Source organism: Salvelinus fontinalis, chromosome 26 (genome assembly GCF_029448725.1).
Source record: "Salvelinus fontinalis isolate EN_2023a chromosome 26, ASM2944872v1, whole genome shotgun sequence".
Classification (NCBI taxonomy): domain Eukaryota; kingdom Metazoa; phylum Chordata; class Actinopteri; order Salmoniformes; family Salmonidae; genus Salvelinus; species Salvelinus fontinalis.
The window spans coordinates 19,350,715-19,366,251 of record NC_074690.1 but is presented as its reverse complement, the minus strand read 5'-3'; the positions used below and the strand labels follow the sequence as shown (position 1 = coordinate 19,366,251).

General features: G+C 42.4%; 1 protein-coding gene across 4 annotated transcripts in view; it reads left to right on the top strand.

Annotated features, from left to right (window-relative positions):
• LOC129823845 (small conductance calcium-activated potassium channel protein 2-like) overlaps positions 1-15,049 on the top strand; it is a 49,366-nt gene extending 34,317 nt beyond the window's left edge. For all 4 annotated transcript variants that reach the window (XM_055882879.1, XM_055882880.1, XM_055882882.1 and 1 more), the window contains 5 exons: positions 2,507-2,648; positions 2,912-3,022; positions 3,640-3,767; positions 7,158-7,227; positions 11,302-15,049. In XM_055882879.1, the coding sequence (XP_055738854.1) occupies positions 2,507-2,648; positions 2,912-3,022; positions 3,640-3,767; positions 7,158-7,227; positions 11,302-11,616 (766 nt within the window). In that variant the 3' untranslated portion in view covers positions 11,617-15,049. The remainder of the gene's footprint in view (positions 1-2,506; positions 2,649-2,911; positions 3,023-3,639; positions 3,768-7,157; positions 7,228-11,301) is intronic.
• Positions 15,050-15,537: the final 488 nt, after the last annotated feature.

Here is a 15,537-nt window from a genome sequence, read left to right as displayed (position 1 = left end):
ATCCAGCCCTAACAATCCAGGTGAAAGAGACAGGGAAGTCAAAAACATTGAGCTTCTTAATGCGTTTTTACTGGTTTCCAGCGTACAGATAAGAGACTGGCTATATAAATATTCAACCCCCATGCACTTGACAATATTGTGATATTTGTCATGATGGTTTTCACTTTGTCGTTCCTCTCTTTGCTCTCAATATACTGGCTTTTCAGCATGCAGGATGCAAACATCTTTTTAATGCCTGCATGGTATTGTATCGACGTGCTTTTCTGCATGCCATACAGTCGCTTGAACCCACACTATTGACTCTGAGGAAAAAAGGATCATGTGGTTTTTCCTGACATTGAGCATGAAAGCAGAGTTGACGTAAAGGAAAAATCCACTCAAAAACCATCTTTCTGTATTTCTATCATTAGTCCACTGTTGATACAGTCCCAAAATGTTCTGCATGTCAACAGTCATGTTTTCAAGATGCTGGAATTTCAGGAAGCAAAGTGTCACCGGTCACATCATCATATAATGCATTTTGGATCGTCGTGATTGGGGCGGCAGGGAGCCTAATGGTTAGAGCGTTGGACTTGTAACTGAAAGGTTGCAAGATCGAAGCCCTGAGCTGACAAGGTAAAAATGTGTTGTTCTGAACAAGGCAGTTAACCCACTGTTCCTAGACTGTCATTGAAAATAAGAATTTGTTCTTAACTGACTTGCCTAGTTAAATAAAGGTACAAACTAATGATATGTCTGGTGACACACTGTATGTTGAGCTTCTTGAAAGTCCAGCACCTTGAAAACTTGACTGTTGACATGCAAAACATTTTGCGACTGTATCATCAGTGGACTAATGATAGAAATACCAAAAGATAGTTTTTGAATGGAGTTTTCTTTTAAGGAGATCAGAGTTCAGCAACAACTGCTGAATGCATGGTTAGTTCCTTAATGAAAGTGAACTGTCTAGGAGGAGATTTTCAAGAATTTTCAAGAGTTCCAAACTTGGTTTATCTGCCCCAGGTGTTACAAACTGTATTTCTGCATTGATTAGATTAAATTGTTCCGGCCATTTTAATTCCACATGCTGGGTCACTGCTGGATAATCAAGTTATTAGGAGATCCCTTTGGAAGACAATCTCTGGGAGCAGAAATGTCATCCTCTTTATCCTTAACAGTCATCCTGTGTACTTTTGAGAGCTGTTAGTAACCAGGTGAACAATGAGCCTCAGTATTATGACTCCTCCTAGACAGCACCTTAGCCAATCAGGGATGTAGTATGTAAAGAAAGGTAGGGTTGGGCTGGATGGGTTAATTTTGGGACTTTATCCCACAATGCAAAGGGGATGGTAATGTCATCATCAATGTTGACATTTGAGGTGGTGTTTTTTATCTATCTGCTGTGGTTTTAGGGTTAGTGCTATCATGGATCCTTGGGATGTCCCTACCCTAAACCCTAACCTTAACCATAACCCTTACCTAACCCTAACCTTAACCCTTACGTTAACCGTTTTAAATGTCAACTTCAGTTGGGACGTCCCAAGGGTCCCGTTTAGACGGTGTGTTTTAAGGGGCATTAGCTATCGCATGGTTTTCTGCCATTTTCAGCAAACAGAATGATGAAATGAAGTGACACATTTTGAAGGGATGATGTTCATAACCAAACCTTTGTTGGGGCAGTTCAAACTTACAGATCCAAAGTAGTTTTTCCCCCATTGTGTTGTAAGAAATGAGAATTGACACTCTCCTTTCTTTAAACAAAATGATGTCGATGGTCAAATATATTTTCCTCTCTTGTAGAGCAAATGATTTGGGTGATTTAGAATTTGTTGGGGATGAGTGCTGATGAAAGTGGTTAGTTTGGATTCAAATCCTGTAAGACTCAAACTTAAAAGATCAATTGCCTGCGGTTCTCATAACGCTTAAATGCATAGCTGCATAACTTAATGTATGTCACTTTCTTTATTCCAATCATCTTCCATAATATTTTAATTTCTATGCTAATGAGTAGCAGATGTATGCCTGGATTCATGTCTATTTTTAAATGCTTCTCAATTGATATCATCCATCGTCTCAAGTTGTTTTATAGACACTGATACATACAGTAAATGTTCAGTGTTTTGCTGTGGAGAATTCTCAAACCGCCATCAGCATTTAATTAGATTCTTTAAAAGGATTATTGAAATCAATTTTGTTTTCCCTTCCATATCATTTTAATTTGGCTACTCATTGAATGATTGAATGTGTATCTTAATTTACCACAGAGCATTGACTGAACAGCTACAGTATATTGGAATGTGACGGCACAACTTCATAACGTTTCACCATTTTGTTTCCAACATGGATTGGGTGCTTTTTAGATGTGTAGTGCAGGCATGACGAAAGGTGAAACACTATGCACATGTCATTTCTTGCTTCTTCAACCACCTCTGTTAGTTCACGACCTCTCCAGCATGCTCAGGTTTCCTTTACAGTATTGGGTGTCACTGATGGGTATCTTCCTCTGTTTCTCTCTTCCTTACTTTAGGTATCATGACACACAGGAAGTGACCAGTAACTTCCTGGGAGCCATGTGGCTGATCTCTATTACCTTCCTCTCGATTGGCTACGGAGACATGGTACCTAACACGTACTGTGGGAAAGGCGTATGTCTGCTTACAGGGATCATGGTATGTTACTTGTCATTGGAAATTCATATTTTTTGTGTGTGTTTCATGCAGTATTGCATGACTAACAGACATATTATTCCCACGAAACAGCCATGTTTTTAATCTGACATTATGTATTTCTTCAACTTGTTACTTTATTCTAGAGCAGTTCAACATCTTGAAATGTTTCCCTCCAAGCAGTCACCTCACTATTAATACAATAACTCAACAGTCACCCTTCACATTATTTCATTTCTGGGCCTGACTATGTTTCTGACCAATAGGGAGCTGGCTGCACTGCGCTGGTGGTCGCCGTGGTAGCCAGGAAGTTGGAGTTGACCAAGGCTGAGAAGCATGTCCACAACTTCATGATGGACACACAACTCTGCAAACGAGTGAGTCACTCACGCTCTCATTCTAGTGGCATCTTTGATCTTCCACCACTGAGCACTACTGTAAATGTCACATCCCTTACTATACGGGAGGTTATATTACAATAATACAATAACTGTCGTTTATAGTTTCTAATGGAACAGGGTAAAACAAATTTATGTCCCTGGTAAGAAGTTTTTTTTCATTGGTTTACCATTCTCAATTCCCTACAAGTTTACCTTTCTCAATTCAGTTTACCTTTCCCAATTAAGTTTACCTTTCCCAATTCAGTTTACCTTTCTCAATTCAGTTTACCTTTCTCAATTAAGTTTACCTTTCCCAATTCAGTTTACCTTTCTCAATTCAGTTTACCTTTCTCAATTCAGTTTACCTTTCCCAATTAAGTTTACCTTTCCCAATTCAGTTTACCTTTCTCAATTCAGTTTACCTTTCTCAATTAAGTTTACCTTTCCCAATTCAGTTTACCTTTCTCAATTCAGTTTACCTTTCTCAATTCAGTTTACCTTTCTCAATTCCCTAAAAGTAAATCCACATAGACTATTATGTTATGAACAGGCAGTTGTTCGGGACACCCTGCTTTTGCCCGAGGGTTCACATGCGTTTCCTCATTGGTCGGCAGGTAAAGAACACAGCTGCCAATGTACTCAGGGAAACATGGCTCATCTACAAACACACTAAATTGGTCAAGAAGATCGATCATGCCAAGGTGCGGAAACACCAGCGCAAGTTTCTACAGGCTATCCATCAGTAAGTGTTGTTTCCCAAAGATCATGACTCCATCGTAAGCATGTCTGAAGCCTACGTGGACACATACAGTTGTTTTTACCACCTGTTGTTAAGTTGTTAAATACATGTTATTGTCTTTATTGCTCTTTGTTGTAGAGCTAGTAACAGTAGTAGTGGTTTTAGTTGCACTGCTAACTGTATTTTTGTGTAGATGTGCATCAGTGGAGGCTGCTGAGGGGAGGACAGCTCATAATAACGGCTGGAATGGAGTCAATGGAATGGTATCAACCGCATGGAAACCATGTGATTGATGTGTTTGATACCATTCCATTGACTCTATTCCAGACATTATTATGAGCCGTACTCCCCTCAGCAGCCTCCACTCTTGTGTTTTCTTAATTAACAGCACTCTTAGTCAGCGGCGTCACTGGTGGTCTTTGTTATAATGTCCTTCCTTTCCTACTCTCAACCATTTCCTGTGACAATATTCTGTGTGTTCGGTTAGCTAGATGTGTTATTTAGTTGTGTACTAAAACACGAACACACACACACACTGGATACCGCACCTAACAAATGCTATGTACACACACACACACCCTGTAATGTAATGGTCCTCCTCCCCCTGCCCTTCCCCTCCTCAACCCTTACCCTGTGCTTACAGTGAGAAGTGTAATGGTTCACTTGTTTCGTGGATGTTGTGGGGTTTAAAACTTTGTACTGTGTTCTGTCTTTGTTTTGCTCTATCACTGCAGAGCTCAGAAGTAAGTCTTCTATGTTCCTCCTGTTTCCTCTACATTCTCTCTCTCCATGTCTGCGTTTTGACATGCATGAACCTTCAAAATGCTGGATGCCGGTTGTTTTGGTTTTATTTTAATGTTCCATTTACCCCCATCCTTTGAATGGAATGACAAAAAGCATCAACATTACCACTGATGATGACATGGTAGTGGGGTGTCTGAAGAAAGTCAGAGGCATCTGGCAGTATGAGCTTGTTGGGGCTTGTTGGCTTGGCCGGAGTCCATTCATCAATGAAGTCGCCATCTATGATGTTACCATGATTAATATAGATACAATATGTAGGCTATATTAACCTGCATTGGCAGACCCATCCTTGCTCCTGACTTTGTGGTTAACACTTATCTCAAGGGTTTGAAAAGTCTGTTTTTGTTTTGAGGATTTTTTTTTTATTGCCATAAACACTCAAGACATATCAGACACTCACAATAAAGAACACAACTGCAGTGGCCTAGTATCTTAACTCACCCTAGCAGAAAGTACCCTGGAAACCAGCTTTAGAGTCATTTTTGTACCCAACTCAGATGCCTTTCCTTCACAGACGCTAGATAGGAAAGAACGGGCCTTGCTGGTAGCCTCTTTAGTTAGATGAAGCTGAAAACAGAGCCTTTGCTGTGATCTCCTCATTTGCACATCGATGAATGCCCTTGCCTCAGAATTAGCACTTTGGGGAACTTTCTGCCTGCCTCAAGTCACCAGGATGTCGATCCATTTTTATTTCACCTTTATTTAACCAGGTAGGCTAGTTGAGAACAAGTTCTCATTTACAAGATAAAGCAAAGCAGTTCGACACATACAACAACACAGAGTTAGACATGGAATAAACAAACATACAGTCAATAATACAGTAGAGAAAAAAAGTAAATATACAGTGTGTGCAAATGAGGTAAGATAAGGGAGATAAAATAGGCCATAGTGGCGAGGTAATTACGATATAGCAATTAAACACTGGAGTGATAGATGTGCAGAAGATGAATGTGCAAGTAGAGATACTGGGGTGCAAAGGAGCAAAATAAATAAATAAATACAGTATGGGGATGAGGTAGTTGGATGGGCTATTTACAGATGGGCTATGTACAGGTGCAATGATCTGTGAGCTGCTCTGACCCATTTGATTGACTGGTGTGATGTCATCACTGACGTCATTACTTTAAACCAATGCACAAATATCCTCCCAAGGTATTTAAATATTCATTGAAAGTGATAAAAAAAATCTTGAACCTTTATTTACCTAATCCGATATAAGTAATCACTTTTCCAAAGGCGACCAGATCAAGAATGCAGATGCGGTGTTTAGGAAGTGTAGTACAGTACATAAATATCATAAATCAGTCATTTAAAGTAATCACTTTTTTTCAGTGTTTTATCAGCCATTGTCATAGAAAAGTGCCACTGGTATAGATACTGTAAGACACATTCACAGGGTATGGCACTTCCCTCACATACACCCTCCACACCATAAGTGCACGTCACTCTCAAGTCACTGCAAGCTCACCCAATGACTGACGTTTCCCTGACAGCCTGCCACTGAGCTAGCTGTAAGGGTGTGACAGCTGGGAGCACACATAAAGGCATGTCACCTTTATGAAAGGCTCTATTTTTGATAATATTTACATTTATTGTATTTTTTATTGGGGGGGGGGTGTATTTTGTTTGGACTTTTATTTGACTCATAGATTTTTTTTGCGTTTTTGCATGTATTGGTTTGGCGATGATCAGGATTGGGAATGCTTGTATATGCATGCAGGCTGCTCTCTCTCCTCAATATCCTACCAGAGAGAGTTCTTCTGAAAAACATGTGTTGCTCTTCCCCCCCTCCACCCACCTACCACCCCCCTGCCTCTGCCCCCTATCCGCACTCGCTACCTCCTCTGCCCCCTATCCCAACCCTCTATCCTCTCCACCCCCCCGCCTCTGCCCCCTATCCCCACTCTCTACCCTCTCCACCTCCTATCCCCACTCTCTACCTTCTTCACCCCCCCTGCCTCTGCCCCCTATCCTCACTCTCTACACTCTCTCCCCTCTCCACCCCCCCTGCCTCTGCTCCCTATCCCCACTCTCTCCCCTCTCCACCCCCCCTGCCTCTGCCCCCTATCCCCACTCTCTACACTCTCTCCCCTCTCTACCTCCCCTGCCTCTATCCCCACTCTCTACCCTCTTCACCCCCCCTGCCTCTGCTCCCTCTCCCCACTCTCTCCCCTCTCCACCCCCTGCCTCTGCCTCCTATCCCCACTCTCTACACTCTCTCCCCTCTCCACCCCCCCCTGCCTCTGCCCCCTATCCCCACTCTCTACCCTCTTCACCCCCCCTGCCTCTGCTCCCTATCCCCACTCTCTCCCCTCCCCACCTCCCCTGCCTCTGCCTCCTATCCCCACTCTCTCCCCTCTCCACCCCCTGCCTCTGCCTCCTATCCCAACTCTCTCCCCTCTCTACCTCCCCTGCCTCTGCCCCCTATCCCCACTCTCTCCCCTCTCTACCTCCCCTGCCTCTGCCCCTATCCCCACTCTCTACCCTCTCCACCCCCCCTGCCTCTGCTCCCTATCACAACTCTACCTCCCCTGCCTCTGCCCCCTATCCCCACTCTCTACCCTCTTCACCCCCCCTGCCTCTGCCCAGACTGCGCAGTGTGAAGATGGAGCAGAGGAAACTCAATGATCAGGCCAACACGCTAGTGGACCTGGCTAAGGTAAGAAGACCCAGATCCAGGCCACTGCCCTGGCTTATAAAGGCCATGCGGCAGGGTTTTTCAAAGGTTCGCAGCTGGACGTCGGCCGCAGCATTGATGTGTGTGGCATTTGCACTCCAGGTTTCTATTTTAAAATGTTCAGAAGCTGGTGCTTTAATGTGTGTTTGCACTGCCAGACCCCCACCGGTCTCTCTTCACCTGCAGTCAAAGCAGCCTGTCTTGGCTTAGGGAATAGAGCATTGGATAGCCATGTAAATAACACCTAAACTCTTTTATGTTCGTTAGTAGATTATCCCCTCAGTTTATGACTCAGCTAATGACAGCTAATGACAGATGATGAAAAATGACCAATTAGCTCAGAGAAATGCATTCTCTTAACTTAATTGAGGGGCTAGAGTCCTGTGGTATTAGTCAACATCCTGACAAGACATCCTTGATCCTGAATTGTCCTGCTATTATGACCGGTGGAATATAAGGAGGTAGAACACTGCCAAAACACAAACTGTATTATTGTGGTGGCGACAGCTCCTAACAGTATATGCATTGGTTGAAGCCCAATGTTAAATTCAAATCTCCCTACCATAATATCTATGCCAATATGACATCGAAGTCGATGAACATTCACATATCAATTTGACTGGAGGGACACAACACAACTCTTGTCATGAGCCGCACGAGAACCACATACCATATTTTTAAAAGACAATTTCTTGCCCCGAACGACAGCGTCCATAAAGTGACCATTAGACTTTCCAGCATTTGGACAAAACAAGTTTGTAGGGTAAACAGTTTATATTAAATGTATAATTTATCACTCTCACATTCTCATTTATGTCCATTAACAACCAACGATGTTTCTACTCTTTTCTAGCATTTCTGACTATGCTAACATCTTTTCAGCCAAATGTCAGTTCTAAAATAGGGCCAAAGCACTTAGGTTGCGCAGCAACAGCGCTAGCAGCTAGCTAACACCATTCGGATGAGGCAAGCTACAAGGAAAGGAAGCTAGCTAGCTATATTTTTCTATCGAAAGTTTTTCACATGGCTTAAGCCATCTGTGCAAACTGTTGGCCTTGGCACTTGCATGCAATCACAGCACAAACAAATAAGCACAATTTAGATAGCTGCCATTGCCAGTTAGCTAGCCAACTACCAATAGCCAGTAACGTTAGTTAGCTAGCTACAAGCCAACAAGGCTGTAACTTTAGCTGTTTGGACAGTTAGCGAAGCACCGGCACAACAATATCTCCCACATTCTTCCACAAAGCACAGCTAGCTAGCTTAGTAAAGTTCATAGTCAACACTAAACTTTGGGAAACTGCCATGCTGCTAATGTATAATACATGCAATGAATAACGTAAACTCGTACATCGCCTTGGTCCGTACAATTGCCCTTATTTTAGCGCCCCAAAAACGTAATACTTCCAGATCAACTGTAATGTCAATACCATTGTAAAGCACAATTTCTCCCCTTTCCAACAAAATGAGTTACATGACCTAAACACTGCCCGTTTCTGCATAATTCAAGGAGGCAATGAGCCCCGTCTGGTCTTTTTAAAAATGGCAGGTGGGGAAGCTAAACTAATGCGTGATAGTGAGGACAGATGTCGTGTGTGGAAATTGCTTTTTTCACTCGATCTGTCCAACTGGCTTATCACCTTATCGCCTCTAAAATGTAAATAAAACACTATAAAGAGTTTATATAATGTGTCACCATATACCTATTTGAAGGTTTGTGTCGAACTTGAATCGGGTTTTTAGGGCGGTGCGAAAGTGATCTTAGAAGTAAACAGCGGCTTTGAGAATGATGATCGCATTCAATGATGATGAAAAAAATTACTAGGTATCCCCCATACCCCTGTCACTGTTCATTTCTTGTTTTTAAACGATGAGAGAAGTGCTACACCTGGTGGAGAGAGATTGTAAGACAGAAATAGTTGCTTTATGCCTGCTGTACGTTACGACAAGTCAATGACATGTCAAGATGTAATGGAGGGTCAGTTTTTTCAACTTTTCTCCAATACTATAGAGCCATTACCATGTCGATCAACGCTTGAATAGAAACCTAGTTCACACCCCCGATTTTGAAGTCAACACAGTCGCTACAGTCCCATTAGTTTTCTTTGTAGCCGCGTTTGAATGTCACAGTCACGCACATTTGTACGGAATGGGGTGAGTTTACGTTATTGCTCATCTAATGTTAACGTTAGCTAACGTTACTCCATACACCAGTCAACCTGGCTTGCTCAGCTAGCTAACGTTACAGCCCTTACTTTATGCCTTTATTCAGTACACTCCCTCCTCTGTCAATGCAATTTTCTTATTGTCATTATAATCCAAATTTGCGCAGACTGACTAACACAGTGTCAAGTTACTTTTCAATGTATTCCCAAAAACCTGAAGTCGCCATCCATATAAAAAGTAGCCATGGGGGTGCGGTGCAGCCAAGTTAAACAACACTAACATACTGTAATTGCTTGCTTGCATGACCTTTGGGCAGTCCAAAGAAAATGCCATGCTTGTTAACTTGGTTAGCTATGTGACTGTTTTCAACACATCAACTGTTTTAGATTATTTTTTTAACCAAGCAAGACAAATAAATGTTCAATCAGTACTGACTGAATGAACAACAACAAAAGCTTCCTGTCATCCCCAGACTGTCCATTTAAATAGTGTTAAGATAATGTGTTCATGACAGGGTTCGTAGAATAAGCGTTAACGTCACCGCCATGGGATCTGAAGGTCCCGGGCCACGCACGCACAGTGTTAGGTGGCTCTTAAAAGAGCATCGTTGAGTGGCAATGGCCAGGGACAGTGGTGTGTGTATTACTGCGCACGTCTTGACAATAGTGTGTTAATACGGCTCGCAATTCAGGGCGTTGTGAGCATGTGAGCATCTGCAGGAACATCTCCCCCGTGTGTGACACTTTTGATATTCTGGATTTCCCTTGATTGTCTATCCGATTTAAAATGTGGGTCAAAAGAAAAGGGAAACAAAACTATTATCTGAGTTTTTCGGGGGCGAAGCACACTGTCTACCGGTGTCCTAACTAGCTAGCTACCGGTGTTGCCCCCACCCCCCACCTGCTGTGTAACAGAGTCCCCCTAGCTAGCTAACTAGCTAGCACACAGTGGGGCAACAGGCGGGGGCGAAGTACACGGTCTACCGGTGTGTTAGCTAGCTACCCATCCCGCCTGCTGACTACCGGAGTCCTAATTGGCTAGCTAACTAGCTAGCTAGCACCCAGTGTCCTTCTCTAACGCTTGCCAGAACACCTGCCTTCACTGTCATTAACAGAACTGCGGAAACAGTGCCGACAGTCGGGGGTGGGGGGGGTGAAAGACACTGTCTACCGTTGTCCCTAGGTAGCTACCGGCATTGTCACCCCAGCCTCTTCTTCTGTGGAGTTTATCGGCGGTTAGCATCCAACATAATTTTTATCATATCCATATTGGCTTAAATGGGTTTATGGTTTTTCGCTTCCCTCTGGAAAATCTGCTGCTAATATTAAATAAATAATCATAACTACATTATTTATGTTGCCATTTGTCATTTTTGTGTATTACTGTGTATTACTTTACTTGTATTGCTGTGTTATGCTGTATAATAATGTTGCATAATCACCTCCCAGTATAAAAAACAAAAAATACAGTTTAATTTATTGACTGTTCAAAAGCTGTGGTGATATTGATAAGAAAAGATCCCTACCAAATAGTTTTTTCCCTAGTTGCTACCCATTCTAACCCAGATAGTTCTCTTTCCTGTCAACTCTCATATTGACATCCATAGATTCTGATTCCAGTTAGTTGTTTACTCTAGCATGATTTATTTATTTATTACCTTGTTCATTATTATTACCTCTTAAGGGGTCATTTGCAACTGATGTGAGTTCAAAGCTACCAGTCTAATATGCACCATATAGTGATAATGATACCATACAGAATTGACATGCATATGCTTTGAGAGCAATTTATGGCAAGTGTCAAACGACTACATTTCATATACACAATAAATACATTTAGCATATACCATAATAGATCCATCACCTCGTCTCTCTCCTCCTCCTCCTGCAGACCCAGAACGTGATGTATGACCTGGTGTCGGAACTGCAGGAGCGTAGCGAGGAACTGGACAAGCGGATCGGCATGCTGGAGGAAAAGCTGGACTCGGTGACGGGCAGCCTACAGGCTCTGCCCTGCCTCATCTCCCAAGCCATAAACCAGCAGCAGCAGGAATTCCTGGACGGCTTCCTGCACCGCTTCCGGCCCACCTCACTGGGCTCAGAGCGCTCGGAACGTTCCGAACGTTCCGAGCGTTCCTGGACCTCCACAGCCCGCCGGCGTCGCTCGCCCTCAACGGCACCGCACACCTCCTCTGACAGCGGCTAGCCCCCGCCCTCGGAATCGCCCAAAACGACCCTAAACCGCACTACCCCCGATGACGACCCATAACATTCCCCTAACCCCCCTAAGCCCCCCTCTACGTCACATCCAAAAACCAACACCATTATGACTGAACTTCCAGCGTGGGACTGAAATAGAAACTGCTCCAATGCAAACCATTAAAAACTTTGACACATCCACTAAACAACAACCTAAACGACTTAAACCGAGACAAGTAGAGATATGGTTTATGTTTTAGCCATTGTATGGCTGTTCAAGTTAGCTTTTTTTGTAAAAGCCCTTGTATAGTTAAACTGACTGAGTTCAGGGTTGCTGGGGTGAGAGCTGGCTATCACACCGGAGCGTCCTTAACCCAGTGAGGAGTGGGGGTGGGGGGGTATAGGGGTTGTCCGTCCGTGTAGGGTCTGCCTGGACTTGCCTGGCCTGGTCAGATCAGTCTACGGGGTCTGAGGAGGTTAGATGACACCTTTGTCCACACGGAGAGACACTTCAAACTGGTGGACTTCCCTTTTACAAGACAGGTGTCATGGTTTTTCCCTGTAAGCCAAGGTGATGGTGTAAGAGGGCCTCTGAAAGCTCTGACGTCAGTTCATTGTTGAATCGCACTTAAGGTGGGGGGGGGGTCACACAAAAGGAGAGCAAGGGGAATGCACATGACATTACTACTGAGTAGGAAAATGTACACGAATGCCAATTTCGAAGTTTCCGTTTCCTTGTTCTTACCAAGGGAAAGCTGAGAGCGACTATCTTTTTTAGTTACATATTGACATGTGATTTTTCAGTGCCTGAATGTACAAATAGTAGAGGGTTATTTAATTACTAATTTCAGAGCAAGTTTTTTACGATGTTAACACTGAATACAAGCATTGCATTCCTTTTTCAGATACATTCCTCTTCAAAAACTCATAGAAATTGTCTTAATGTAATGCATAACATTGCCTCCATTACACAATATCTCTTAATGTTTGGAAAATGTTTTTTTAAAAACTTATGCTAACGGAATAGGTCAGAAAGAGAGAGAGTGAGAGAGAGAAAAAAAGAGAGAATGTGTTTGAGGGAGAGAGTTCACTTCCAGCTCGATGCTGCGCACTCATACTCACACAAAACCATGAAATGTAGTCTACCTTTTCAATATACTCTTACAAAAAAGGGTTTCAAAAGGGTTCTACAGCTGTCCCCATTGGATAACCCTTTTTGCTCCCAGGTAGAACCCTTTTGGGTTCCATGTAGAACCCTCTGTGGAAAGGGTTCTACATAAAATCCAAAAGGGTTCTACCTGGAGCCAAAAAGGGTTTATCAAAGGGTTCTTCTATGGGGACAGCCGAAGAACCCTTTTAGGTTCTAGATAGCACCTTTTTTTCTAAGAGTGTACAAATCAGAGCTTCCACAGGTATTCAGATAATGGCATGGCTTGAAGTCTGCTGTGAAACGGTGACCGGCACACAATACCGACCGAACTGAGAAAAACCAACCCTGTCCCTTGCATGGTTCTGTGCAAAAATGACGATGGAGCAAAACCTTTTGGATGGCTTGACGATTTGCATTTAGATTTATGTTACTTTTGTTGTTGTTACTTCCATTTATTTTTGGGGGGGACCTAGGATTTCTAGAGTTGAAAATCTAGAGAGTTGCAGTAATGTGTTACAATATAACAAATGCATTCCCTGTCTGAAATTGGCGTGAAGAAAAATCTCTATAAAAGAAAAATCCTGAAAGTACTAAAGTACTTAGCTACTTGGATGGCTAGAGACAGTAAATTAGTTCACAGTACCACAAGGTGTCCAAATTACTTATTACCTTGACCTCCTTCAAAAGGGTAATGGATCTCCCATTTAAAAAATAACAAGTGAACATTATCAATCAAGAAAACACAGCATTACGATATGACTTTAGTAAGGAGAACAAACCTTATCAGAAAGTCAGTTAGACATGTTGTAGTCTGTCGTCCACCAAACAGTCGACCAAGTCTGTACCGGTAAGCATCCACTAATGGTCAGGCTGTCCAGAGAGAGAGCTCTTGGTTTAATAACATGTTCAGCTTGCTGTGAAAGGGACTTAATCAAGCATGACTCTTCACTGCCCCTCTACACACTAACCATCCACTCCAACTGAGGGATATCACTCTATTACTGTATAGTCAGGGGCGGACTGGGACCAGAAATCGTCTCTGACATTTCTAACACAACGGCCCTTGAGGCCCCCATTATAGCCAGATAATTGTCATTTTGCACAAAAAACGAAGTTGGACAGGCCCATTGTGCTACAAATGGACCAGTCCACCTGGCAAGTCCGCCACTGCTTATAGTCTCTCTTTAAAATCAGCTTTTACACCTTTGAGTTGATTGGAGGGTTACTCGATTGTGCTCTCACCTGTTCCAGGCATACCAGCGTTAACCTCTTCATATGTTTGAGATTTAACTCCTTCATCTGTCATCACCAAAAACAAAAGCTCCATACCCAATTATATGTTTTACTATATTTTTGTTCCAACAACCATTTTGATGGTAGGAAAATTTGGTCAAAAGATGGGGGAACCCCCTTGTCCCTCTTCAGATTGCATTTAGTGCATGATACTTAGTATAGCACCAGTAAACAGACATCACAGGTGCTTGAATGTCCTCTCCAGAGAGTAGAGTTACTTCAGCTGGTAGAGAGGAAGCAAAGAAAGAGAGAGAGAGCGAGAGAGAAAGAGATTAGAGCCATACCTCATTTACTGACAGATGTCCGTTTTGCCCCATGGGGTTTAGAAGCAGCAAGAGTGGGTGTCCCGTGAATATGACCTCATTGTGGATGTCACATAACAAATGGGACAAATGTAATAACGAAGGGGCAGATGCAGCGAGGCGCAACTTTCAGGACATTACAGAAATATAAATAGAAAAGTAATGTATAGAGAGGGTATTGCTCTCTGTATTTCACATTATGATAGAGAATTTCAGTTGTAGACATCATATTTCTTTATGACATGCCCCAGGGTTTTTCTAAACGTTAACTGCCCAAACATCATTCCAATAGCTGTTACAGCAAAATAGAGTCCTCGTTTTCTGAAAATAGTCCTTGCCAAAAATGCCACAATTTTTCAAAGAGAGAGGGAAATTCATATCAATATGCTGATAATATCTGGTGAGGAAAATAATCTGAATACAATCATTCTTACTTCTATCTAAAAGAACAGGCAAAGCTGGCATCTGATTGTGTTTAGACTAGATAAAATAGGATGAAAACTAAGTAATGTATACCATTGTTATGTGTACACTGCCACAGAATGCATTTGTAGTAGCGGAATAAACCAATTTTAATGGCTGGCATTCAGTGATGGTATGTTCTCTGTATGTGTTGTTATTTCTTTTGCAGGTGACAGTTGTACCAAAAAGAGGAGAACGAACGTCTGGTCATTAAATACTATCTTCAGCTATGATTTCGCTCTCCATTTTTTGTCATCAATGGGATAACTAATATTTTGACTTTAAGTACTGTAAATACCTGTAGGTTAAACAAGTAGGTGTAACTGATCACCCTCACTTCCTCTGCAACCACACCTACAGTAGAGCCTACATACAGTACCTCAGATTCCTTTTTGACTGTATAGATAGAATAAGGTATCATAACACAATTTCATGTGGTAAATGTAACTGAGTGTGATTTTGGCATCAGTTCTGAGTAATAATGGCATGTCTTGAAGTTTGCTGGGAGACGGCGACTGGCACACGATAACGACCAAACTGAGAAACCAACCCTGTCCCTTGCATGGTTCTGTGCAAAAATGAAGATGGAGCAAAACCTTTTGGATGGCTTGACGATTTGCATTTAGATTTATGTCACTTTAGTTGTTGTTTTTTTACTTCTATTTCTTTTTTATTAGGAACCTGTGTAAATCCTACTATAGTATTTTACAGTTTCCACAAC